The sequence below is a fragment of the Dryobates pubescens genome, chromosome 5 (assembly GCF_014839835.1).
Source record: "Dryobates pubescens isolate bDryPub1 chromosome 5, bDryPub1.pri, whole genome shotgun sequence".
Taxonomy (NCBI): Eukaryota; Metazoa; Chordata; class Aves; order Piciformes; family Picidae; genus Dryobates; species Dryobates pubescens.
The window spans coordinates 14,295,794-14,320,563 of record NC_071616.1 but is presented as its reverse complement, the minus strand read 5'-3'; the positions used below and the strand labels follow the sequence as shown (position 1 = coordinate 14,320,563).

The window sequence follows — 24,770 nt, the reverse complement described above, 5'->3', positions numbered from 1 at the left end:
TGCACCAGGGGAGGTTTACGTTGGATATGAGGAACAATTTCGTCCCCCAAAAGGTTGTCAAGGCCTAGAACAGGCTTTCCAGGGTAGCATTAAAAGCCCCCATCCCTGGAGGGGTTTCAAAGCTGTGTAGATGTGGTGCTGACAGACATGGTTTAACGGTGGCCTGGCAGTGTTGGACTCGATGATCTTAAAGGTCTTTTCCAGCCTGAACGATTCAATGAAGCGGGAAACTTAAGAGGCACGGCGCGGGGACAGCCCGCCATACTGTTTGGTTTCTCCATAGCGATGGACCGGAATAGCCCGGCGCCGCCATCTTGTTTACTATCGCTATAGCAACGGGCCAGAGGCGCCATCTTGTTTGGTGTCTCCACAGCAACGGCAGCGCCGGGCCGGTGCCATGGCGGCCACGGGGCGGCTGGAGGACCTGGAGCTCAGCTTCGAGGAGGCAGAGCGGCTCCAGCGGGCTTTTCGCGATGAGAAGTTTCGGGCGCTGTTCGCCGAGTACGCGGCGGAGCTGGCCGACCCGGAGCAGCGGCGGTTGTACGAGGAAGAAGTGGCGGCCCTGGAGCGGGAACGCGGCATAGAGGTGCGCTTCGTTCACCCCGCAGCGGGCTACGTGCTGCGAACCAGCCAGGCCGGCTCCCGCCGCTGCTACCTCAACGTCTGCAGCAACCCGCACGTCGGGGCGCCTCAGGCTCACCCCGAGCCCGGCGGCCACCGCTGGGCCCTGCCCTACAGCCTGGCGCCGGGCCGTGAGGAGCTGGGTCGCGGCGGCCAACGCCGCCTGATCTACGATGTGGTTTTCCACCCGGCCGCTCTCCGCCTGGCTGCCCGCAGCGCCCGCTTCCGCCGCTTGCTCAGCGACACGGCGCTGGAGGCCGTGGAACGCCATTGCTCCGTGCAGCTCGACCGCGCCAACGCCACCGTCCTCCGCGGCACCAAGTATAAGGGTGTCCCGCAGGCCCCTGTCATCCGCACCCCGCTGCCCGGCGGTGCCCCGCCACCGCCCGCCGACGGCGACTTCCCGCTGCCACCCTTCCCTTTTCCGCCCACCACTCCACCGCCGCCCGCTGCCCCTCCCCCGGCAGCCCAGCCCTGCGGTCCCACCACGCCGCGCTGGAGCATCCGGCACCGCTCCTACGTTGACCTGCAAGACTACCGGTACTGCCGCGACTCTGCGCCCAGCCCGGTGCCGCGGGAGCTGGTGGTGACGGTAGAGCTGCCGCTACTGCGCTCCGCCGCTGAAGCCACGCTGGAGATCCGCGACCGGGAGCTGCGCCTCGACTCGCAGCGTCCCGCCTACCGCTTGCGTCTCCGCCTCCCCTACGACGTGAACGAGAGCGGCGGGCGGGCTTCCTTCAACAAAGCCCAGCGGCAGCTTGTGGTCACGCTGCCCGTGGTGCGGCTGCCCGACCCTCAGGAGTCTCTAGGCCCGGGTGAGCCAGTGGAGGAGGCTGAGCCCGAGCCCGGTGCGGAGGGGCTGGGCAGGGAGCCGCTGGAGGAGGCTGAGCTCCGTGCGGAGGGGCCGGGCGAGCTGGCGGCGGCTGAGGCAGGCGGTGAAGTGGGCCCCGTTAGCGACGGGGAGTCCGGCGAGCCATCCCTGGCTGGGGACCTGCCATCGCCCCGTTCTGGCGCCACTTCTCCCAGCCCCGAAGAAGCCCCTCCCAGCGGGGAAGCCCCTTCTTGCGCTGCCGAGAGTCCGGCCCCCGGTGACATGGAGTTTCCCCGGGGCTCTGGCAGCGCTGAGGCCGCCATGTGCCCGCCCTTCCAGTGCCGGCAGGATGAGGCCTCCCTCACCCTGCTTCTGCGTGTGCCCGGCATCCAGCCCCAGAGCCTCAGTGGGAATGTGGGCACGAACCACTACAGCCTCCGTTTCTCTAGTGACAGTGGTGCCTATGCCCTCTTCTTACAGTTCCCTCCCACAAACACGCTGGTGTGCCCCGAGACCAGTGTTAGCGTGTCTACCCACAATGCTGCCATCGGGCTCACCAAGGGCCCCGGCAGCACCGGGCTCTGGGAGAAGTTCTACTTCGGCCTTGATGCCTCCGCTTTACAGGTAATGGCTTCAAAATGGCAAGGTTGCTTTGGCAAACTGCCAGAGTGCTACTGGTCTGTGTGACTTTGACTGTTTGGATTAATTTGTGAGTGATGTTTCAGGGAGGTGTTAGGTTATCGGGCTGAGCTCAGGAGAAGTTGGCAGTGAAGGAAACAGCTTCCCTCACGGGGCTGTTACGGATGTAAGTGGAGTGACCTAATCAGTGCTGCTCTTTGTATGAGCAAAACAAAGGTCACATCATGGGGCTGACATTGTCTTTGGAACTGAAGTGACTTTTGCCTCCTGTACTGATTTTTTTTTTTTTTCCTAAGGAAAATGATGAGTAAAAATGGAGTCCACCCTGTGTCTTTAGCATCAGCCCTTGAGGCCACGTAAATTGCTCATGCAGTCCATTTACATGAAGGATGGAGATGTTTATAATGCACCTGATATACACACATGCATAGAGTGTTGTGAAATTTGGACAGGTTAGATCAATGGCCAAAGCAATGGGATGGGGTTCAGCAAGGCACTTGGATCTCAACAACGCCAAGAATATTTCAGGCTTGGGACGAAGTAGCTGGAAACTGCTTAGTGGAAAAAGAGCTGGGGGTGCTTGTTGATAGCGGGCAGCATATGAGCCCATGTGTTCTCCAGTGACCAAGGTGGCCAACAGCCTCCTGGTTTGGCAGCAATGGTGTGGTCAGCAGGACCAGGGACCTGATTTTCACCCTTTACTGGGCACGGGTGAGGCCACACCTCAAATAGTAGGTTCAGTTTTGGGACCCTCACTCCAAGAAGGACATTGGGGTGCTGGAGCATGTCCAGAGAAGGGCACCAAAGCTGGTGAAGGTCTAGAGAACAGGTCTGGTGAGGAGCAGCTGAGGGAGCTGGGGCTGTTTATTCTGGAGAAAAGGAGGCTGAGGGGAGATGTTCTGATTCTCTAGAACTCCCCCAAAAGAGGTTAGAGCCAGGTGGGGATTGGCTGCTTCTCCCTAGTAACAAGTGATAGGAGAAGGGGAAATGGCCTCAAGTTGTGGTAAGTAGGTCTCTTCCAACCAAAAAATTCCATGATTCTATGAAATGCTGATGTGTGAGTGGCCTATACCTGTGTCTGTATTTAAGGGCAGAACTCCCAGTTAACAGATTCAGGAACATTCATTAATTCCACCAGAGTAGAGCAGCAAACCACATCTGTGGACTGCTATCTGTTGCCATTGTACTAAGCTAGTTCATCATAGCAGTCTGAAGATGATTCCAGTTGAGCTGTTCTATCATTTTATGGGCCATTAGGCAGTGGTGCAGCCTGTGGCAGGAGGAGGTTGGTATGCCTGCTGAGAATTGGCAGTGTCCCCACAATGGATGCTCACCTTGTGGCACTCTTGCTGTCAAGAAGCACTTATGAGTTTTGTGGAGAGCTGTTACTCTGTAAGCTCAGAAATGCAAACAGCTTCTCCTGAGCAGGGAATAGGGCTGCACAATTCTTAGATAATCTTTCAGTCCTGTGATTTGTAGTCTGGCTGTATTTTACTACAATCATTTGTGGTTTGGATAATGTACCATGGGAGTACATGTCCAAAAAAAATGGCAGGTTGAAATCTATCCACTGGCATGGTGGCTTAGAGTATCTTAATTACTCCATCCCAAGTGGGAATGGAGCTCATCCCAGCTGGAGTGGGTGGTTCGGATAACTATTTGCACTGCTTTTTGTTTGCCCCAACTAGGAGCCTGCAAGACCATGCAAGTGGTGCCATGAGACACTGGGCACTGCTGTTAATTGGTGTGGTAAAGTACTGTATGCTACTGCAATGCCAAATAACCCATCATGCAGACTACCACCCATATTCTGTGTTAGTACCGAGGGCATGGGGTATCTTGTGGTTCTCCCCATCTGCTCTGCTCTTGTGAGGCCACATCTGGCATACTGCATACAGTTCCTGTGCCCACAGCATAAGGACATCAAACTGTTGGAGTGGGTACAGAGGAGGCCATGAAGATGATTAGAGGGCTGGAGCACCTCCTCTGTGGGGACAGGTTGAGGGAGTTGGGCTGTTCAGCCTGGAGAAGACAAGGGTCTGGGGATGCCTTAGAGCAGTCTTTCAGTATCTGAAGGGGGTTTACAAGAAAGCTGGGGAGGGACTTTTTACAAGGGCTTGTTGTGATAGAATGAGGGGGAATGGTTTGAAAGAAATTGTTTTTACAGTGAGGGTGGTGAGACACTGGAACAGGTTGCTGGGGGAGGTTGTGAATGTCCCCTCCCCAGAGGTGTTCACGGCCAGGCTGGACAAGGCCTTGAGCAACCTGGTCTAGTGCAAGGTGTCCCTGCCCATGGCAGGGGGGGTTGGAATTAGATGATCTTTAAAATCCCGTCCAACCCAAACCATTCTGTAAATGTATGAGCTACAGCCATTTAATCTGCTTTTTTGGGTAGTCTGAATCCCATCATGTGTGTCTGTGTGCTTCCTCATTTTGTGATGTTCAGGCCTGAACGGAGGTTTGAAGGGAAGCCACTTTGTGGGATATGGCTGAGAACTGAGTCTGGGAACAGGAAATTCTGCTGCAGAATCTCTTTAGTTCTGTGGCTGATGGATGCTTCCGCTTTGATCTCAGTCTGAGGATTGGAAGCATTGGCTATGTGCAGTCCTCACTGTGGCTGGGGGAACATCTTTTGATTGAAAATTATTAAAAGGACATTCAGTAACGAGATTTTACACAATATTACCATTTTATGAGTTACAACATCTTTGAGCGTGCCAAATTTATTATATATTGCAAAATATTTTGGGTGGGGTAGGAGGAGGAAGAGATTGGGCATTAGTCACAGGCCTGCCAGCCATTCATTCATGTAGCAGACCAAAAAGGATTGATTTCTTCTGGGGTGCAGCCCTTTTGGATACCAGGCCTGCATACTGAAGCAGCTGAAATAATCTGAAGTCTTAGGTTCTGTTTGCCTTTTTTAAACTGTGCTATTTCCCAGAAGTGCCTGTGCCAGTGCTGATAGCTGCATTCACTCAGAGTGAAGTGAGAAAAATTAATATTTAATTAGAGCTACTATTATATGCCAGCTTCTGTCCATTAACTATTTGCTCGTGGTACTTTCTCTTCTGCTTCTGTTGACTCCTTCAATTTGTCTGCTGTCATCCCTGGCATTTTTCCTCCTTTGGATCTTGCTCTATAAATCAGAGTTACACTTCATGCATTGAGGTCTGCCAGGAGTTGCATCAGTCACAGAAGAGTGTTTGAGGAGTGCCCACAGTAGCAGTGCCCCGTTTAATCACTTCAGGGAGCTTTCAGAGGCCGAGGCGAGCAGGAATTTTATCTTGCACCTCCCAGCTACCCTGCAGCCTGCTTGTTTATAATCTCCTCTCCTGCAGCAGCATTGCCAGAAGAAGCGGCCAGTGGTTTTCACAGATATGAAATTCCTACTCCACTATCTTCTGGGAAGTTGCTTCTTACTGGAAACCAAGAGTTTCTGTGCTGTTTCAGGGAACAGATTCCTTGTTGGGTAAGTTACTTCAGAAATATGCCCAACTGGATGATAGCTTGAGCCGTGGTGGCTGTGACAGTACTCTGTTAGGCTGCCTGCATAATTACAGAACCCTACTGTGGTGGGGGTCGGAAAGGACCTCTGGAGATCATCCAGTCCAACCCCGCTGCTGAAGAAGGGTCATCCACAGCAGCTTGCCCAGGATCACAATGTCCAGGTGGGTTTGGAATCCCTCCAGAGAAGGAGACTCCACAACCTCTGGGCAGCCTGCTCCAGGGCTCCAGCACCCTCACATGGAAGAAGTTTCTCCTTCTGTTCAGATGAAACCTCCTGGGTTCCAGTTTGTGCCTGTTGCCAGGCACCTGAGTCAGGCCCCATCCTCTTGCCCTCCCCTTTAGCTATTGATCTCCATTGAGAAGATGCCCTCTCAGGCTACTTTTCTCCAGGCTAAACAGCCCCAGCTTGCTCAGCCTTTCCTTCTCACAGAGATGTTCCAGGCCCCTCAGCATCTTTGGAGCTTATACTGGGCTCTCTCCAATAGTTCTCAGTCTCTCTTGAACTGGGGAGACCAGAACTGGAGCCAGTATTCCAGGTGTGTGGTTTCACTAGGGCAGAACAGAAGGGGAGGAGAACCTGCCCGCCACATTCTTCTGAATGCACCCCAGGAGACTGTGATCCTTCTTGGCCACAAGAGCATGTGCCTGGCTCACAGTGAACCTGCCCTGGTGGCTCTTGCAGCACCCTGTTAGGCTGCCTATGTAATTGTCTCTCATTAACGGCAGCCAGGAAATCGCATTGCGCTAATTGTTGCCCACGTGAGCAGAATGCATCTTGCCTGGTCCCTGGCCTGTGCGCAGCGCATCGCCGGCTTGGGATTGTCTGTACGCCCCTGCCCAGATCCTCTGCACAATAGCAGTGTGGGTAGTTGTGCAGCCCTGCCTTGCCTGCTTCTGATGTTCCTCTTATCTCGCTGGCCTCTTTTCTTCTTGGAAATTGGTCTGACAGAGGTATTGTTAGAAGAATGAGTTGAACTTGTCCTTAGGATGCTGATCTCGAAACAGAATTTCAAGGACTGGTTTTCCTTTTGTGGTCATGTACGTTTGAATCCCTGCGCTGAAAGATGATCTATTTAGAGTTCAGTTTCCATAGATGCTGAGCAGTCTGAATTCCCACCCCAGCATGCGCTTGTTTTCAGCAAGATTTTGTGGTGTAACTGTCCTGTTTGGACTTTAGCTGTGCCTTTTGAGGTGCTGATAGCCCTTGATGTTGCTTTGGTTTTACTGCTTCACCACACAATAGTCAGCTCTGTTCTAACTCTGAGCCCTTGCTGCTTATGAATGGTTGCAACCATTGCTTCCCTTTCTCTATGTGTAGTTTCCTTGGCTAAGCCATAGTGCCTATACATTTGTTAAGGTGAGCAGAATCATAGAATGGTTGTAGTTGGAAGGGACTTCTGGAGATCATCTAGTTCAACCCCCCTGCCAAAGCAGGATCATGTAGGGCAGGTTGCACACGTCCAGGTGGGTTTTGAAAGCTAGAGAAAGAGACTCCACAACCTCTCTGGGCAGCCTGCACCAGGGCTGCATCACTCTTACAGTAAAGAAGTTTTTCCTCATGTTGAGATGGAACTTCCTGCATTACAGTTTATGTCCATTGTTCCTCGTTCTATCGCAGGGCACCACTGAAAACAGACTGGCCCCTTCTTCTTGACACCTGCCCTTCAGAAACCCTTTAAAAATAAAGATTCTGTAACTCTGGACTTTGTGGGCCAGAGTCACATATTTCAGGGGTTCAAAAGTCATCTTTTGTCATTGGCATCGTGCTTGGTTGCTGTACCAGAGACCACACGGTGTTGATCTTCCTGCAGTGCTTGCTCCAGGCCCTGATTTTCTAGAGGGAAAGTTGCTTGGCTTTCCTACTGCCGGATTTGCTGTCTGCTCTTGCCCTTGAAAGATCAGCTGTGGGCTCTGCTCCCTCCATTATTTTCATAGAATCATTAAGGTTGGAAAGACACCTGAGATCATCCAGACCAACTGTTAACACCATCATGACCACTACACTGTGTTCCCAAGTGCCATGTCTACACATTTTTTGAACACCTCCATGGAGAGTGATTCCACTACTTCCCTGGGCAGCCTGTTCCAATGCCTGACCACTCTTTCAGTAAAGAAATTTTTACTAATATCCAACCTAACCTGCTCTGGTGCAGCTTGAAGCCATTTCCTCTTGTTCTATCCACTAATAGTTTCAAAATCTCCCAATTCCATTTATTTAAACCCTCTGAGCTCAAGCCTAGGAAATACTTTCATCAGAGAGTTTCCCTTCAGCTTAAGACAAAAGAGCCTTGGGAATAACTGATGAAAAAAGACTGGTTGAGAGTTCAGTAACCATTACTAAAATCTGTAAGCCTGCCAGACAAGCTTTCCGAGAACAACATGTCCCAGAATTTCCTGGTTTAGGGCAGAGCTGGAGTTGGGCAGTTGTGGAAATCATGCCTTGGTAAAGAGTTGTCTTTTAGTGTTTGGTTTCCTGGAGTGAAATACACAATTCTTAACAGAAACCAGTTTTTTTGTGGGTGTGTTTGAACTACTGAGACTTGGAGGCTCAGCTGTAGTAGCCTGTGAAACATGTTTGGTGGATAATTAATTCTGCCTGCCAGTTTGGGGTCATGTGTGCTCATTTTCATGTGATTAGAAGAAGATTGATTAAAGTAATAATTCCCTTTCATGCTGATCCACATCCTTTCCACCCTTCTCAGTAGACTGAAGTGACTTTGTATGGAGGATGCGTGCTCGCTCTTCCTGGGGTCAGAATCCCTTTTGTCGTAAAAGCCTGTGTTCTGTCAGGGAGAATGTCAAGATTTAACTCATGTAAACCCTATGCCTGGTCTGCAGAGCACAGCAGGGAGAAGTTTACTCTGCTTTATTATGACTCAAGATGATACTTTCCTAACACCATATGAAAAAAATGTTATTCCAAGTATTTGGTTATTGCCCAAGTGCAGAGTTGTGTTTGTCTTGTCATATTATAGTCCACCTGGGAGTTGTGGTGGACATGTTCACCATGATCCAGCACTGTGGTCTTGTGGCCAAGAAGGCAAATGGTCTCTTGGGGTGCATTTGGAAGAGTGTGGCCAGCAGCTTGAGGGGAGTTCTCCTCATTCTGTACTCTGCCCTAGTGAGGCCACACCTGGAATAGTGGCTCCAGTTCTGGTCTCCCCAGTTCACGAGAGACCAGGAACTACTGGAGAGAACCCAGTATAAGCTCCAAAGATGCTGAGTGGCCTGGAACATCTCTGTAAGAAGGAAAGGCTGAGCCAGCTGGGGCTGTTTAGCCTGGGGAAGAGTACCCTGAGAGGGCATCTTCACAATGAAGATGAATAGCTAAAGGGTGGGGGCAAGAGAATGGGGCCAGACTCTTCTCAGTGGTGCCCAGTGACAGGAAAAGGGTCAATGGGCACAAACTGAAACCCAGGAGGTTTCATCTGAACGGGAGGAGAAACTTGTTTGGTGTGAAGCAAAGCCCTGGAGCAGGTTGTGGAGTCTCTTCCTCTGGAGAGATTCCAAACCCACACGGACATTGTGATCCTGGGCAAGCTGCTGTGGGTGACCCTGCTTTAGCAGGGGGGTTGGACTGGATGGTTTCTAGAGGTCCCTTCCAATCCCCACTGTGCTGGGATTCCTGATCACATCATGGCTTGAACTAAGCCTTAGTTTTGCTCTTTGTGAGGATTATGTAGGTACCTAAGAGGGAACTGCATAGTGATACAAAAGCTTTGTGTGACTTCTGTGTGAATGTTGATGCCTTCATGGAGAATATTTTAGTTGAGTGTGTTACTGAGCATGAAAAATGAAGTGTGATTTTTCTGCTTGGTACAGCCACCAGCACCTTGTCAAGGAGATCCTTTGGAAGCTCTTACTGTTTTTCTCTTTAGAAAGCAATCAGTAAATAACACTGAAGCCCTTGACCTTTGCTCACTGCATACATTGACTGTCACGTTGTATTCTAACCGCTGGACTTGTGTCTTCTGCTTTGGCAATAGGTATTGTGTAGGGTAGCTCCTCCAAGAGAAACTAACACCTCCTGTGACCTGTTTGCACACACCCTGCATGGGAACGCTTTTTAGTCTTTACAATAGAGGGTCTGTCAGTTTTGTGCTTAATTCTCTTGTTATCTCATTTAACACAGTATTTGTCTTGTATGTGCTGTCCAAGCAGATTCCATGTTCTCCAGCCGTGCTGGGGCTGCCGAGAGGCCACTTACTCTCTGGAGAAAAGTCATCTGTGAGTGGCAGAGCTCTGATGCTTCCGACACAGAGTGTGCGGAAAAGGCTTGTGGGCTAGATGTGCTTCTGTGGGCTATGGGGTCATGCGAGGGCTGCCCTGGTGCTCAGTGATCTCAGAATTAGGGCTCTTGTGGATAAATGTATGCCTTGGTTTGAGGGTCAGTCAAGCATGAAACATCAGGAGCTGCGTTGGGAAGTACAAGATACATCTGTGGTTTAACTCTGTGCCATCTTTTAGAGCGAAATCCTTACCAGAGAGCAGAATAGGTACTGTGCTATGCTTGCAAGTCCAAACAGAGCTAGCTGTACTGCTGCTTTTTGCCCTTATTTCCAAGTTATTTCACGGGTTTGCCTTTATTTCCACATGGTTCCAGGGTTTTGCCCTAATTTCCAAGCTATTTTGCCCTTATTTTCATGCTATTCCAAGCTACTTTTCTAAGATGTTTTGGCCTAATTTCCATGTTATTCCAAGGTTGGTTTTCCCCCCCCCCATTTTTCCAAGCTATTTTGCCCTTATTTCCACACTTCTCCAGGCTTTTGCTCTTATTTCAAGCTATTTTGAGTTGTGTTAGATGCTTCCTTTGAAAGCCAGGGTTATAATTTCCCACTTCAAAGCTGCCCCAAAGAGTTAATAGGAAGGGGTCATGTCTTCGAAGATGCTGCCGGAAACTGGCCCTGTTGTGCTTAATCCTACAACAGTTTATTTTTGGTTCCGTTAACTCTGTGCTCAGCATTTTAGGACTCTGAGTGAATTTTTTGGGAGGTCAGGGGAGGATGGAAAAAGAGAACAGAACAAACTTAGTGTTAGATATTTTTAATTTATTTTTTTTTTTAAATTTCCAAGTAATCTCTTTCCCAAACTCCATTAAGAAATATAATTAGTTTGCTACTGCCATAAAACAAACTAATTTCTGAGTAGCCTTTAATTGGTAGATCCATTATGGGAATAATGTGCTTACACAGAACAGTCATGTCAGGAAACATTATTAACCTCCTGATTAAGCTCACGAAAGCTTCTTTTGAGCTCTTTAATCTTTGCAGGCATGGACACCTTATAATAAACTTTTCACCCCCAGTATAGGTGCTTTAATTTGCCAAAACTGAGAGCTTCCAGTTCTCATGCTGAGCTGGTTTGCAGTGGGATCCCGCAAACAGAGATGCCTGGAGATCCAAGTCCTGTTTCATATTCGCATCAGCTTCTCATTACAGAAGAGATGCAAATAATTTAAGCTTGAAATCCATCCTGATTTTTAATTGCAGTCTGTGTGGGAGGTGACTCTGGATGGTAACTAGCTATGACTTCGGATAATCTGCAGAACAAACTGGATCAAGAATAGTGTGACCAGCAGGAGTAGGGAAGTGATCATGCTCCTGTACTTGGCCCTGGTGAGGTCATACCCTGAATACTGGGTTCAGTTTTGGGCCCCTCTCTCCAAAAGAACATTGAGGTGCTGGAGCATGTCCATAGAGAAGCAACAAAGCTGGTGAAGTGTCTGGAGAGCAGGGCTTGTGAGGAGCAGCTGAGGGAGCTGAAGAAAAGGAGGCTGAGGGGAGACCTCATTGCTCTCTACAACTCCCTGAAAGGAGACTGGAGTGAGGTGAGGATTGGTCTCTTTTCCATAGTGTCAGGTGATAGAACAAGAGGAAATGGCCTGAAATTGTGCCAGAGGAGGTTTAGGTTGGATATTGGGAAAAATATCTTTCCTGCAAGTGTGGTCAGGCATTGGAACAGGCTGCCCAGGGAGGTGGTGGAGTTGCTGTCCCTGGACGTGTTCAAGAAACGTGTGGGCATGGTACTTCAGGACATGGTTTATTGGCCATGGTGATGTGTAGGTCAATGGTTGGACTTGATGATCTCAGAGGACTTTTCCAACTGAAACAATTCTATGATTCCACAATTTGAGAGCCAAGGGCAGCCCTGGGAGCAGTAGCTTCACACAGTGTCTGCTGGCAGTGCTGCTGCCCTGGGCTGTCAGCACCATGCAGTACAAGGACAGTTTGGGATGATGAAGTGGTCTAGAAACCAAAGTAATTCCTGCTAACGTTTATGTTAATATGGTCTCAGTTTAGTCACAAGGAGAAACAAATGTGTACCAAACAGCAGATGACAGCATGTGCAGGGAAAAATAAATTCAATTCTGAGTTGCTAAGAGAGTATCATAAATACCAGCAAATAAACTGTTTTAAAGTGAAGAATTATGTTCCAGGGTCATTGAAATCATCTGCAGATGCTTGTCCTCTGCTGCTCTTCCAAGCCAGAGCAAACAGGCTTTAAAATAAATTCCTCAGTCTTTTTTTTTTCTCAAGGTCTGTGCTTTGATAACATCTGCAGTGATATAAATGCCTCAGGCTATGCTCACCATGAATGCAGAGGCTGAGTTACCATCACAGGCTGGCCGAGCAGGCTAATGATAATCATTATATTGATAACAAACAGCATGGCTTGTATGTCCAGCACAAGGTGCTGTGATTGATGTCAGGCTGCTGTGATAACATTTTAAATCCTTCCTTGAAATCTAAGTGTCGTGCTCTGGGAATATGGTGTTGAGCTGGTGAAACTGGTCACAAAGGTTTATAGTCATTAGTCAAAGTGATGGGGACATCATCATGGGCAGTTTTTATTCACATCTGCAATGCTGATCTGGGGCTGTTTAGCCTGGAAAAGAGCAACCTGAGAGGGCATCCTCTCAATGCTGATCAATAGCTGAAGGGTGGGGGGGCAAAAGGATTGGGCCAGACTCATTTCAGTGGTGCCCAGTGACAGGTCAAGGGACAATGGGCACAAACTGGAACCCATTAGGTTTCACTTACACATGAGGAAAAACTATCCTGAGGGGGTGGCAGAGGACTGGGGCAGGCTGCCCAGAGAGGTTGTGGAGTCTCCTCCTCTGGAGAGATTGCAAACCCACCTGGACATTGTGATCCTGGGCAAGCTGCTGTGTGTGACCCTGCTTTAGCAGGGGTTTTGGACTGGATGATCTCCAGAGGTAACTTCAACCCCCTTACCTGCCTGTGAATCTGTGATCAGTAGACCTTCCATTCTGTTTTTTAACAGTATTTTCTGTGAAGAAAACCTTCAAACCTTCTTTTTTTTTTTTTTAATCAGGAAGAGAATTCTTCAGAATAATTTCCTGGGTTTGTTGCTAAAGTACAAAGTTGCGTTTGCTGGCACTCTCATCTCATAGTACACTTGCACACCTGACCGGGGAGGCACTTTCTGTTTGAAGCTCTCTCCCAAGGGTCATGCTGCTTCTCTTTGTTGTTTCTCTGCTTTGGTGAGTGTAAACTATCTCCTGCTTTCTCAGCAGTGCTTCCATGAAGCCATTCCTTTGTGCCCTGGGTACTGAGCCCTGTGGCAGAGCACTCCCTCCCCCACTTGCTGCTGGTTCTCCACGGCACTGACTTCTGAGGCAATAGCTCTGCAAATGACCCTGTGGTTAAAGTCACTTCAAAACCATGTAAGGATGTGATTTGTTATGTTCAGACCTAACAGAAAACTTCTGGCAACCTTTTTGCTTTTCAAGCATCTTCTCACCTGATTTCCAGGTGATCTCCACCCCAGGGAGGTGGTGGAGTCACGGTCCCTGGAGGTGTTCAAGAGGGGATTGGACGTGGCACTTGGTGCCATGGTTTAGAAGTCACAAGGTCTTGGGTGACAGGTTGGACTCAATGATTTTTGAGGTCTTTTCCAACCCTATTGATTCTATGATTCTGTACCTGTGATTTCTTCCTATTATGCTGCTTATGGATGTGAACAAGGTGAGGCACCAACTCTGTTAAAAGCACAAATGCGCAGGGAGTGAGTCCTTTCATAAAAGACTTCTGCTCTCACTAGACATAACAAATGCAGGTTCAGAGAGGATAAAGATTGTTTTCCTCAGTTTATTTAGGAACAAATGGAGGTAAAGAGATTTGCTCACATTCACAGTGATCCAGGAGAACAGAGAGAATTGAAGATCCATAGGGATTTGGAACAAGGTCAGAGGAGGCCATGCCAGTGATGGGAGGACTGGAAGTCTTCTGCTGTGAGGACAGGCTGAAAGAGTTGGGGTTGTTCAGAATGGAGAAGAGAAGGCTCAAAGGAGACCTTGTGGTGGCCTTTTAGTACTTAAAGGGATGGAGAAGAAAGTGGGGACAGACTTTGAGCAGGGCCTGTTGTGACAGAACGGGGAGTGATGGGTTTTAATTGAAAGAGGGAGCCTAAGACTGCAGAGAAGGACTAAATTCTTTGCAGTGAGGGTGGTCAGTCCCTGGCCCAGGTTGCTCAGAGAGGTGCTAGATGCCCCACCCCTGGAACCATTCCAGGTCAGGTTGTTTGGGACTCTGAGCAATCTGCTCTAGTTACAGATGGCCCTGCTGACTCCAGGGGGCTTGGACTAGATGGCCTTGAAAGGTCCTTTCCAACCCAAACCTTTCTCTCACTCTGCAGAGCAAGATTGCTGAGACCCAAAACCCGGTGTGTTTTGGCAGTGCTGGGTTAGTGGTCGGAATGCAAGATCTTAAAGGTGTTTTCCAACCAAAGCTGTTCTATGATTCCATGAAGCACGGCAGGGTGGCAGGATGGCTGAACCTCCATCACTCTGCATCATGCCACAACCCCCGCAGAGGGAAGCTGAGCTGTTCTGTGATGTGTGGGCAAAGCGATACTTGTGGAGGTGGAAACCTATCTCCTGTGCTGTCCAAGGCCTTGCTGGTGATCCAGTTCATGAGCCTGTGGGAGTTCTGGTGCTGCACAGATATTTTTTTTTTGCCTGTACTCTCTGCCTTGTTTCTTTCCTCTGACACCTTCTCTTGAACTTTGCAGAGTCTTTGTCAAGCCTAAAGCACTGTCAAGGTCCCTTTCTGGCAGGCAAGAAAGGAAATTGAATGAGGGAGTAAATATTTTGCGTTTTGTATTAGAAAGTGCAAAAAAATAAGTGTTACTGGGGGGTTTCTTTCAGAGTGACCCTGTTACAGTTTAATCTTTTCCCAGACTGTCACAGCATCTAATTTTGTTTGCCTGCACTTTTTGTTTTTCTGTATAGAGATGAACTCAATCCTTTGGCTTGGAAACTCAGCAATAGGTATGTTAGGACTTTAATATTGTGATTTCTAACATAAACAGTGGAAAAAAATTAGGAGGACGGTTTGTTTTTCCCCTGTGGAATTGTTTTCTTAGGATGACAGTTAAATTCTGTACCTTAGACACAGTGCAGCATCTGGCTGTGCATAAGGTTACATCCACAGGGGGTCAAAAATGTGCAGAATTGCCTTTTTGCTTCTCAGTCTGCAAGATGTCAGTGATAATTGAACCTAACTTTCATTGGCTTGATAAAAGAGGCTAGAACTGGATGGAGAAGTTGAGAAGTGTGACTTAAAGTAGATGATTTGCAACTTTTCCCTGCTATTTCCAACTAAACAATTGGTTGTTGAACAAAGTGATTCACAGAACATAAAAACAATCCTCTAAGACAGGCCCTTTTTGTTGTGCTGCACTGGTTTGAGTTAGAACTGATTCTGGTCAGTGCTGTGACTTTCCAGCTCAGGCTCTGCTCAGTGAGGCGCTTTCTGAAGGTCAGGGCAGCCAGAGGCTGCTTCTAGCAGGGAGAAGCTGATGTGGAGAGTTCCTGCCAAGGGCTGGGCTGCAGAAGGGCTCTCCTTGAGACTTGCTCCTCTGCACACCGAGGACAATGACACAGTTTGTGCCTCACATTGAGGGGCAGGAAGGCAGAGGTGGCTCCTGTGGGGAAGAGTGGACAGGACGGGTGACTCTCAACTGCCCAAACAGGGATTGCATCTCATTGATGGCCTCATGCTAAGGGATCACCAGGCTCAAGCCTCTTCTTCCATCGCCAGTGTCTGAGCTGTTTCAGTTGTCTTTCCCACTCCATCAGTCTCTCTCCCTTTCCCCCTTTTTCTTCCCTTTGGGAAAGAAAAGGCATTCATAGAGTGTCTGTTGCTCATCTCGTGGCTGGCCTAGCCCTAACAACTCTTGTCTGTCCTTACATGTGGCCTACAGCAGATGATTTAGGAAGCATATGAGTTCAGGGAAAGCTCTGTACTTCTTAGGAAACAGCCCCTCCAGGATATACTTGAGGACCTTTAATTACATGTAACTGATTTAAATTTTTAAACCTGTAGCAACGTGTTTCATGTTGCTTGTGAACTGCATGTTAACAGCTTCAAAACGTCTCCCAAACTCTGCTCTTGACCTGAGTAACCTGCTCTAGTGCAGATGTCCCTGCTTACTGCTGAGGGGTTAGACTAGATGACCTTTAAAGGTCCCTTCAACCCAAAGCATTCTGATATTTTGTGGATACCTCTTCACAGTTCCAGTGGGTGTCTCTGCTTGCCCAAAGGGAGATCTGACCGGCCTCTGTGTCTGGATGTGAAATGGATATAGCCATGCATGTTTCATAGCCTTGGCTTTAGAAGGTCAGATCCAAGGTAATGTTTGCATTTTCCTGAAGTAAGAGTCTGAAGCAAATCCCTAAAAGCATAACAACTTCTAGATGTTCAGACAGGTGAGGATGGTGGAAATCATTGCTCAGAGGGAGTTTTTATGTATGTATTAGTAATGTATTGAGAGAGAGAGAGAGAGTTGGAAGGGACCTCTGAAGATCAAGTCCAACCCCCCCTACTAAGACAGGGTCATCCAGAGCAGCTTGCCTGGGATCACACTGTTCAGCTGAGTTTGGCATCTCTCCAGAGAAGGAGGCTTCACAGCCTCTCTGGGCAGCCTGCTCCAGGGCTCCAGCACCCTCACACCGAAGAAGTTTCTCTGCATCTTCAGATGGAACCTCCTGGTTTCCAGTGTGTGCCCATTGCCCCTTTTCCTCTCAGTGGGCACCACTGAGAAGAGTCTGGCCCTGTCATCTGCCCCCACCCTTTAGCTTCTGCTGAGTATTGATCAGATCCCCTCTCAGGCTGCTCTTTTCCAGGCTAAACAGCCCCATGTCTCTCAGCCTCCCTCCTCATAGAGATGCTCCAGTGCCCAGCATCTTTGTAGCCTCTGCTGGACTCTTCCCAGTAGGCCCCTGTGTCTGGAGTGAGTTTCTTGCTCCACTACCTCTGAAGTGCAGTATGGAAAGAATGTAACCTGCTTTTTAAAAAATATTTTATTTTAGGAAAGGCTGTTTGTCAGTGAAGAAAACATTGATGGATTTCTAGACACTGTGCTGCGCCCTTCCTTTTGCTCCCAATCAACACTGGAAAGTCAGCCGTTAATTGAAGCCCTTGATTTTACTGAGGACAGGATTCAAATCAGGTTGAAGGTAAGGAGCCTGGCAGCGGTACTTACTGATGTATGCTCTTCAGCAAGGTCCTATCAAATCTGACCTTTGTTTCTGTTTTGCCTTGATGTAGCAGGGAAGGCCATGGGTGGGCTGTGTTTTGAGAGTATAAATGTCAGGTTAGAGACACAGGCTAATGTCTGTGCCATTTAATGTGACCATGGGATCAAAACCTACTACATTTCATTAAAGTTCATGGAGAACTGTGATACAATCACTAGAGACAGCAGGAATACACCATGGCACACATGCACTAAAACTCCAGGTCCTTCAAGGTCAGAGCTGCTGACAACATGCTGCAAACAAATGATGTCATCGGAATAAACCCCAGGATGCTCTTAAAATGGAAATAAAGCAGTGAACAATCCACATCTTCCAAATACCCAGGAGTTTGGGCTGCAGTACTGCAGCCCATGGTTAAGACAAGCCATCTTTTGTATGCATATCTTTCTGGGTGTCTGGTAGCCAGAAGTGAACTTACCCAGAGGGACTTGGGGTTAGGAGGGAGTGCAGAGGCAAAGAAACTTGCTATTGGGAGTGGAAAGGGCTCCTGAAAATGGACAGAGGGTGCTCAGTCACTGCCACTGCTTCACTCTGTGCCTTATTGCACAGGTAGAGAAAACCTTGAGGATTATGTCTTTGATGAATCGGGTCTCATTGTCTTCCAGTACTTGAAGGGGCCTACAAGAAAGCCGGGGGTGGGGGGTACGTTTTACAAAGGCTTTTAGTCATAGGACAAGAGGGAATGGATTGAAGCTTGAAGAGGATAGATTTAGACTGGACGTTAGGATGAAATCCTTTACAGCAGGGGTGGTAAGACACTAGAACAGGTTGCCCAGAGGTGGGAGATGCCCCACTCCTGGAACCATTCCAGGTCTGGTTGTTTGTGGCTTGTCTCAAATTCACCACTTATGATGGTTAAGGCTTTGATCAGGCTTCCAAAGTCACTCTGTGCATATAAAGGACAGAAAGTCTCTGGAGCCTGATAAAGCACTCATATGAGATCCCTTTGCAAACCAGGAGATGGACAAATGAAGAAAAAAAAAAAGCTTTGCAGAGAGGAAAAGGTGAGGTAACACCCCCTCCCCAAACTGACTAAGATTTCTTGGTGTCAGTAATTCAGGTAGAACTTTGTTTAAAGGGAAGCTTTATATGCAGGGACAACCAGGTTCCTTCTGTGGCCACAAACTGGAGACTGCAGGTAGAGTTAATGTTGGAGATGGTTTCTTGGAAAGCAAGTTCAGATGAAGTATGTGATCTCTGGAACTAAGCTGGAGGACTGAGTTTACCCTGAAAACAGCGGCTCCAGCATTACTTGGCAGGCTTAATCTCTGTAGCTGGTGTGGGTTGTACATGAAAATTGAAAGTTCAAATTGTTGGAGAGGAGCTGAGTGTGTTTGGTACCTGAGGAAGGGCAGCTGAGACACCTTACATCACCACACCTTCATGTGGGTGAGTCATCCAGTGCTGAGGACTCACTAGTGGTGTTTTTCACTTCTTGGGGTGGAGTGGACAGTGATTTTTTGGGCCAGAGAGGGCTGAGGGTGTGATAGAATCCATGAACCCAGAGCTTGTGGATGGATGTCTGCCTGATCCTGGCTGCCCACTGATAGAACAAGAAGTTACCATCTGCTTTTTGCTATAGCAGTCACTGGCTGATGGTGAAATTCGGTAACTGCTGTTTTGACAGCACCAGGTTTCAGAGCTCATGCTCTCCTGAGGCAAACCACAGCAGTTCCTGGATTTGCTCACTTGGGATGATTCAGGAAGGCAGCTCACTCACCACAACAGGAGGGGACTTTCACTAACTGCAAGGTTAAAACACAGTTCTTGGAATGAGAGTATAGATCCCTTGTCTCTTTTGGTGGCCCCTGAGTTCTGGAGAACAGCCTGGGTGTGGTGACTGGCTGGTCTTCACTGTTCTTTGTGAACACCTGGCAGCAGCCCAGCAGCACTTCCTATGGCAGAGGAAACCCTCGGCAGGCAAATGGCCTCCCTGCCACTCATGCGCACGTGCCAGACAGGACCAGGAAACCTCAGCAATGAATTGACTTGGCCTGAGAATCACAGAGTAACAGACTAGTAGGGGATGGAAGGGACCTCTGGAGTCCAATCTCCCTTCTACAGCAGGGCCACCCACAGCAGCTTGCTCAGGATCACAATGGCCAGGTGGGTTTGCAATCTGTCCAGAGGAGATTCCACAACCCCTCTGGGGAGCCTGTTCAGCTCCAGCACCCTCATACCAAGAAGTTTTCCCTTGTCTTCAGATGGAATCTCCTGGGTTCCAGTTTATGTCTGTTCCCTCTTGTCACTAGGCACCATTGAAAACAGTTTGGCCCTATCCTCTTGCTCCCCACCCTTTAGCTCTTGGTGAGCACTGAGAAGATCTCCTCTCAGGCTGCTCTTCTCCAGGCTCAACAGCTCCAGGTCTCCCAGCCTTTCCTCCTCACAGAGATCTTCCCAGCCTCCACTGGACTCTCTCCAGTAGTTTCCTGTCTCTTGAAATGGGGAGTCCAGATCTGGACACAATACTCCAGAGCTGGCCTCACTAGTGCAGCGTATGGGAGTAGGAGAACCTCCCTCAGCCTGCTGTGGAAACAAGTATCTTGGCCTGTTTCAGGCAGAAACCAACCTATTTATTTTCTGGCAGCCTCAGGAAGCAGCCTGCTCTGACCAGGATGGAACAGGAACAATGCTCAGCAGCTCAGGAGGCGATCCTGCTGAAGAGCCAAACAGCAACTGCCCCCAGACAAAGGCAGAAACAAACTGTACCCCAGCGGAGACAGGCGAAGAAGAACGTGCTGCAGGAACCAGCACAACTTCCACACCTTCTGCAGCAGCTGAAACAATGGGAAAAGTAGGTTGTAGTTCACACCATTGTTTGCAGCATGAACTTTCTGACACGGGTTCAGCAACTCCTGACCAGTCTACCAGAGAGGAACCAGCTTTAAATGGTGCTGTGAAAGTGGGTGAAGCTGCGGTGGCAGTGGGCCCTGACAAACAAGCAGGAGGGGAGGGGGAAGGGGTTGGAGATGAAGGGGCTGCACCCTCAGGATCAACACAGGGGAACCAGCACAACCGAGCACCCTCCCCAGCCCTGCGAGAGGTCAACGCAGAGGATGGGAGCGTGCAGGTCGTTCGGGTCCACGCGAGGCGCTGCCCATTTGTGTTTCAGAATGAGTTCCTGTATGACTTGGACTAGTTTAGTTATCTGAGGATTTCCTTCTGTTTTTTGAAGCTTTCTGCCACTTCCACCTTCTGCTTTAGGACTTCAGGGCTAGGAGCAGAACACAAGTTCCTACTGAAACTGGATTCTGTCAATATGTTTAATATTTGCTAATATTTTTTGACATTGACAGGTTGGATTTTTCTAAACTGGTGTGGGCTGAAACAGTTTTACTTCCAAGTAAGGTGCAGCTGAAGGTGAATCTTTGCTGGGGGAGGAAAATGCATCTTTACTGTTTTTACAACTTTTTCTTAGTCTCTTGCGGCGTCACTGGGAGTATTTGTATATTTGTACATCTCTTTCTTCGCTGGCTCCCAGGGGAACTGCTTTGTGCAGGCCAGAATTCATCATCCTTCAGAGCTTTCACTCTGTGATAACCACCACAACTCTCATCCTGCAGTTTTGAGCAATCAAATGAATTTTCTAATTACATGGAGAAGTTCTAATTAGTCTCCCACCCTAGGATGTCATTTCAGGTCTGCAGCACACCACTCTATCCCCAAGTCTGGGAGCTGGACTTACAATAAAAACAGTTTCTCTTTTTGCGTGTCTGCTACCACTAGGGTTTGTAAAATGGATTCACTTTATCCATTAGCTGAGATTTACTCCTCAAAAACAGTTTCCCCAGAGCTGCAGCAGGCCCTGGGCTGGTTCAGCTCTCTAAAGAACACAACTAATAATAAACTTTGCAGTTTCCTTTCACACTGCTCCTGGAACAACTTCTCTTTTTTTTTTTTGAGTTGTACAAGACACAAACATGCTTTAGAAGAAAGTTAAGTGTTTCCCAGCTGCTCTGGAGTTACTCATGGTTCTGTGATGTTCTCTATTAAATGTATGTGCAGGGGAAGGATGAGGTCTAAGTTTTACTTCTCTTAAGTGCAGTGGAAGCCAGAAGCTCCTGCTCTACCTTCTTCCCTGCTGAAGGGTTTGTTTGGTTGGGCTTGACCCTGCTTAGCTCTGAGACACAGCTTCTGGTGGGAAGAAATCAAAGAGCACTGGCACAGGCACTAACCCTGTGCCACTGAAAATGGGGCAAGTACCAACACAGTTACAAAATCCAAGTTACAAAATAGGAAGTTACCCCTGGATTAAAAAAGAAAAAGCATCTGCATTTTCTTGCAGTCAAAATAAACACCAGCCTGGCTCCCAGATGAACATTTAACTTACAAGTTAAAGGAAGTAGGGGAGAAATGGTGCTAGGAGAGCTTTTGCTACATAGCCTTTCATTCAAATCATAGAATGGTTTGGGCTGGAAGGGGCCTTCAAGATCATCAACCCCACTGCCACGCCCACACCACCTACTGGACCAGGTTGCTCAAAGCCCCATCTAACCTGGTTTTGAACAGTTCTGGGGAGAGGACATCCATTTGCAACTTCCCTGGGCAACCTGTGCCAATGTCTTGCCACCCTCACCATTAAGAATTTCTTCCTGATGTGATGTTCCAAGTTATACGCTGAGCTTTGCCATGCTGCAGCTTCATCCTCCAGCTGCAGCCAGCCTGTTTGCTCTGGGGCCCTTTCCAGGTGGGTTTTTCAAGGTGCACTGATGAGCACCAGTGTACCCCAGACACTGATCAGAGGTCACACTTTGCTGTTTGTGTCAAGGAGCTGCTTTTTGCCTGCCATTGCCTAGAGGGTGCTGGGATAAAAACTGGGTCTTAGCACTTGACTCCATCTGCCCTTACATCGCCTTCACCACAACCCAGATCCTTGTAGTCCTAAGAGGACCAACCAAAAAATGCTTTTCCCCCTGCAAAGCTCTCAGTATAAAACCTCCCTCTAAATATCTCTCCTCAGTGTAGTTTTCTTTTTCTAACCCCCTTCTCTGTCCTACAAAGAGCTTCCTACTGCTCCTCATGCTTCAAAGCACAGTGGCTCTGTTAGGTTGAACCCAGGCTGTTACCCAGCAGCTTTCAGCTCCAGCGCAGCGTTTCCATTACACAGCAGCATTCAGGGTTTGTTTTACTGGTGGATTTCCACAGCTGACCGACTTGAAAGCTGACGTTTCTCTTTCAGATCCAAACAAAAGAGGGGTCATGCCAAACACTTCATAGCAGCAGAGAATGCTTTGGGACAGAAGAGACCTTCAAGATCATCCAGTTCCAACTCCCCTACTTGTTACTTAATTCTGCATCAATTAGCATCATGACAAACTTCATAATGAAGTTAAGCACAGGCTGTGACCATGGGCGATGGCATGTACTCAGCACTCTGAAATACAAACATTAAAGACAAGATCCCACTCTCCCCCCAGGTCCTGCCCACCCCATTCCCGACTTTCTTTCTAGCAGCTTTCTGTTAGAATCAAGAACTTCTCTGGCAGTTACAAAACAACTCAAGTTTTATTTCAGCAGAACTAAAAAAAAAACCCAACCAACCAACCTCAGATTTATCTACATTGCAGTAAAAACAATGAAATGGGCCTGGTTTTGTTTTCTTTAATCCTTCATATGTTCATCCAGACATCACAACCAAAGCCAGGATGCAGATACTAGGCATGAAGTGACCCTGGGTGGGATGGCAGAAGGTGCCACTAGGGCACTGCAAGCACCAGTAAAGATCCACTTAAACACCAGTCTCCTCCTCCCAGTAAACAGAGCAGTGACCACCGTTAGCGTAGGAGCTGCGACCGCTGCCCAGCAGCACCATGTCACCAGTTTCCAGAAGGTGGTGGCTGAACTGTGAAAGATTTGTTTTACTCTTTTGGGACACCTTTAACAAGAATGTTTATTTGGATTAAAGCAGAAACCAACTCGATAAATGCATGGGGGGGTTGTTTTGTTTACACACGTGTGCGTCTGCAAAAGACAGCATGGAACAACTCAAAAAGGCTGTGAGGGTTCCTCACTGAAGTCTGCGGTAGCTTTTACACAGTTCGTGGTCCCTAATGTCTCCCCAGCCTCCGTTTTTCACATGAGGAGAAAGGGGGGCCATGGAGTACCTTTTACTGATGCTCATGGTCTCAGGAAACAGGTACTGTTGGTTGCTGTTCAAGAGAGAGTCAATTTTGGCACTCTGGGTGGAGGGTCTGCAGGATTTCTTGTGGTGCATGCCACAGTCCCCCGTGTGAAAAATCCTGGGGATTTCAGGAACCAGCACTTTCCAGAACTTTGGAAGACAAGAGACAGTCAAGTGCTGCAGAGTCCAGTCCCAGTTGTAGTCATCGTAGGTGCAGAAGGCATCCGTGCACTCGATGAGCTTCTGGTAGGTGTCTCTGCCGAAGGCCATGCCCATGTTGTGCTCGGTGGACTTCCATGTCTTCATCTCCACCTTATCGGCGCGGCCGGCGAAGCCACCGCGGACGGGGCTGTAGGTGCCCAGGGAGACGATCTGGCACTCGGGGCACTCCTGCTCACGCAGGGCCCACAGCTTTTTGAGGACGTGGTAGAAGTCGGGCGCCAGGTAGTGGTCCTCTTCCAGGAAGAGGACGGGCCCGGCGTGGTCCCGCAGCGCCCGCACCCTCTCCCAGACGAAATGCAGCTTCCACCACCAGTGGTGCTTGGTCTGGGAGAAGCGAGCTTCGCGGTAGTGCCCGAAGGAATCGGGGTATTCGGCGTTGATGCAGCCCAGGCGCAGGGCCGCCGCCTTGCCCACGTCGCGGGGACAATCCCGGGGGTCGTGACCAGGGAACTCACGCGGGTAGAGCTGGATGCTGAAGGGGAAAAAAACCTGCAGGACCGGGCAGAAGTCCACGCGTGCCGCCAGCCGGTTAAGCTCCTCCGACCACAGGTCGTGGCTCAAAACCAACAACACGTTCTCCACTCCCGCCGCTCGCCGCAACGATTCCAACAACAGCCTCAAATGTTCAGCTCGATCGTGCACTTGCACCACCAATACCACGTCTGCGGCGCTACCGGAACGTACCGGGAAGCGCCCGGCGTTCCTCACCGGTTGGTCAAAGTTCAACCGGTAAACGAGCGAACGGTAACTCAACGTCCCGTTCTCCGTCAGCAACAACGGAGCAGGTGTCACAACCGAAACGTTAACAACGGAGCGACGAGGAGGTGGCGGTTCGCTAGCCCTCGCCGGCTCCCCGGTGATACCGGTACCGCCCCGCTGTTGCTGCCTCCTCCTCCCGCCGTTTCCTCCACCGCTTCCCCACAACGCCAACGCGCAAATCGACAACGCCAAAGCTAACAGCAACACCTTCCGTTTATAAATCCGCAGACGCATCCTTACCGGCGGCGGCGGCCGCCGCTTCTCCTGCCGCTCCTCCCGCCGCCGCCGCCGCCGCCGCCGCTTCTGCTCCCCACAGGCAGCGCGCCCGCGTTACCGCCGCCCCACGCGCACACGTCGCCTCATACCATTTGACACCGCTAGAGCGGAGGGCGCTGTTTGACTGGGTGGAGGGGTTGTCACTCACCGGAACTTCCGCTGGGAGGGTCAGGGGATAAGTGGGCGCCGCCATTACTGGAGCCGGGAGGCGGGAGTGGATGGAGGGCGGGCGAGGATGTAGGACGGGCTCC

General features: G+C 49.4%; 2 protein-coding genes across 2 annotated transcripts; one reads left to right on the top strand and one right to left on the bottom strand.

Moving 5' to 3' along the window:
* Nucleotides 1-127: 127 nt before the first annotated feature.
* DNAAF2 (dynein axonemal assembly factor 2) lies at nucleotides 128-20,573 on the top strand. Its single transcript, XM_054161627.1, has 3 exons — nucleotides 128-2,056; nucleotides 16,914-17,060; nucleotides 19,729-20,573. The coding sequence occupies exons 1-3, from the start codon at nucleotides 398-400 to the stop codon at nucleotides 20,278-20,280; spliced, it is 2,358 nt and encodes a 785-aa protein (XP_054017602.1). The 5' UTR covers nucleotides 128-397; the 3' UTR covers nucleotides 20,281-20,573.
* Nucleotides 20,574-22,576: 2,003 nt separating this feature from the next.
* Nucleotides 22,577-24,564, bottom strand: MGAT2 (alpha-1,6-mannosyl-glycoprotein 2-beta-N-acetylglucosaminyltransferase). The gene has a single exon (XM_009899527.2). The coding sequence runs from the start codon at nucleotides 24,475-24,477 to the stop codon at nucleotides 23,149-23,151; it is 1,329 nt and encodes a 442-aa protein (XP_009897829.1). The 5' UTR covers nucleotides 24,478-24,564; the 3' UTR covers nucleotides 22,577-23,148.
* Nucleotides 24,565-24,770: the final 206 nt, after the last annotated feature.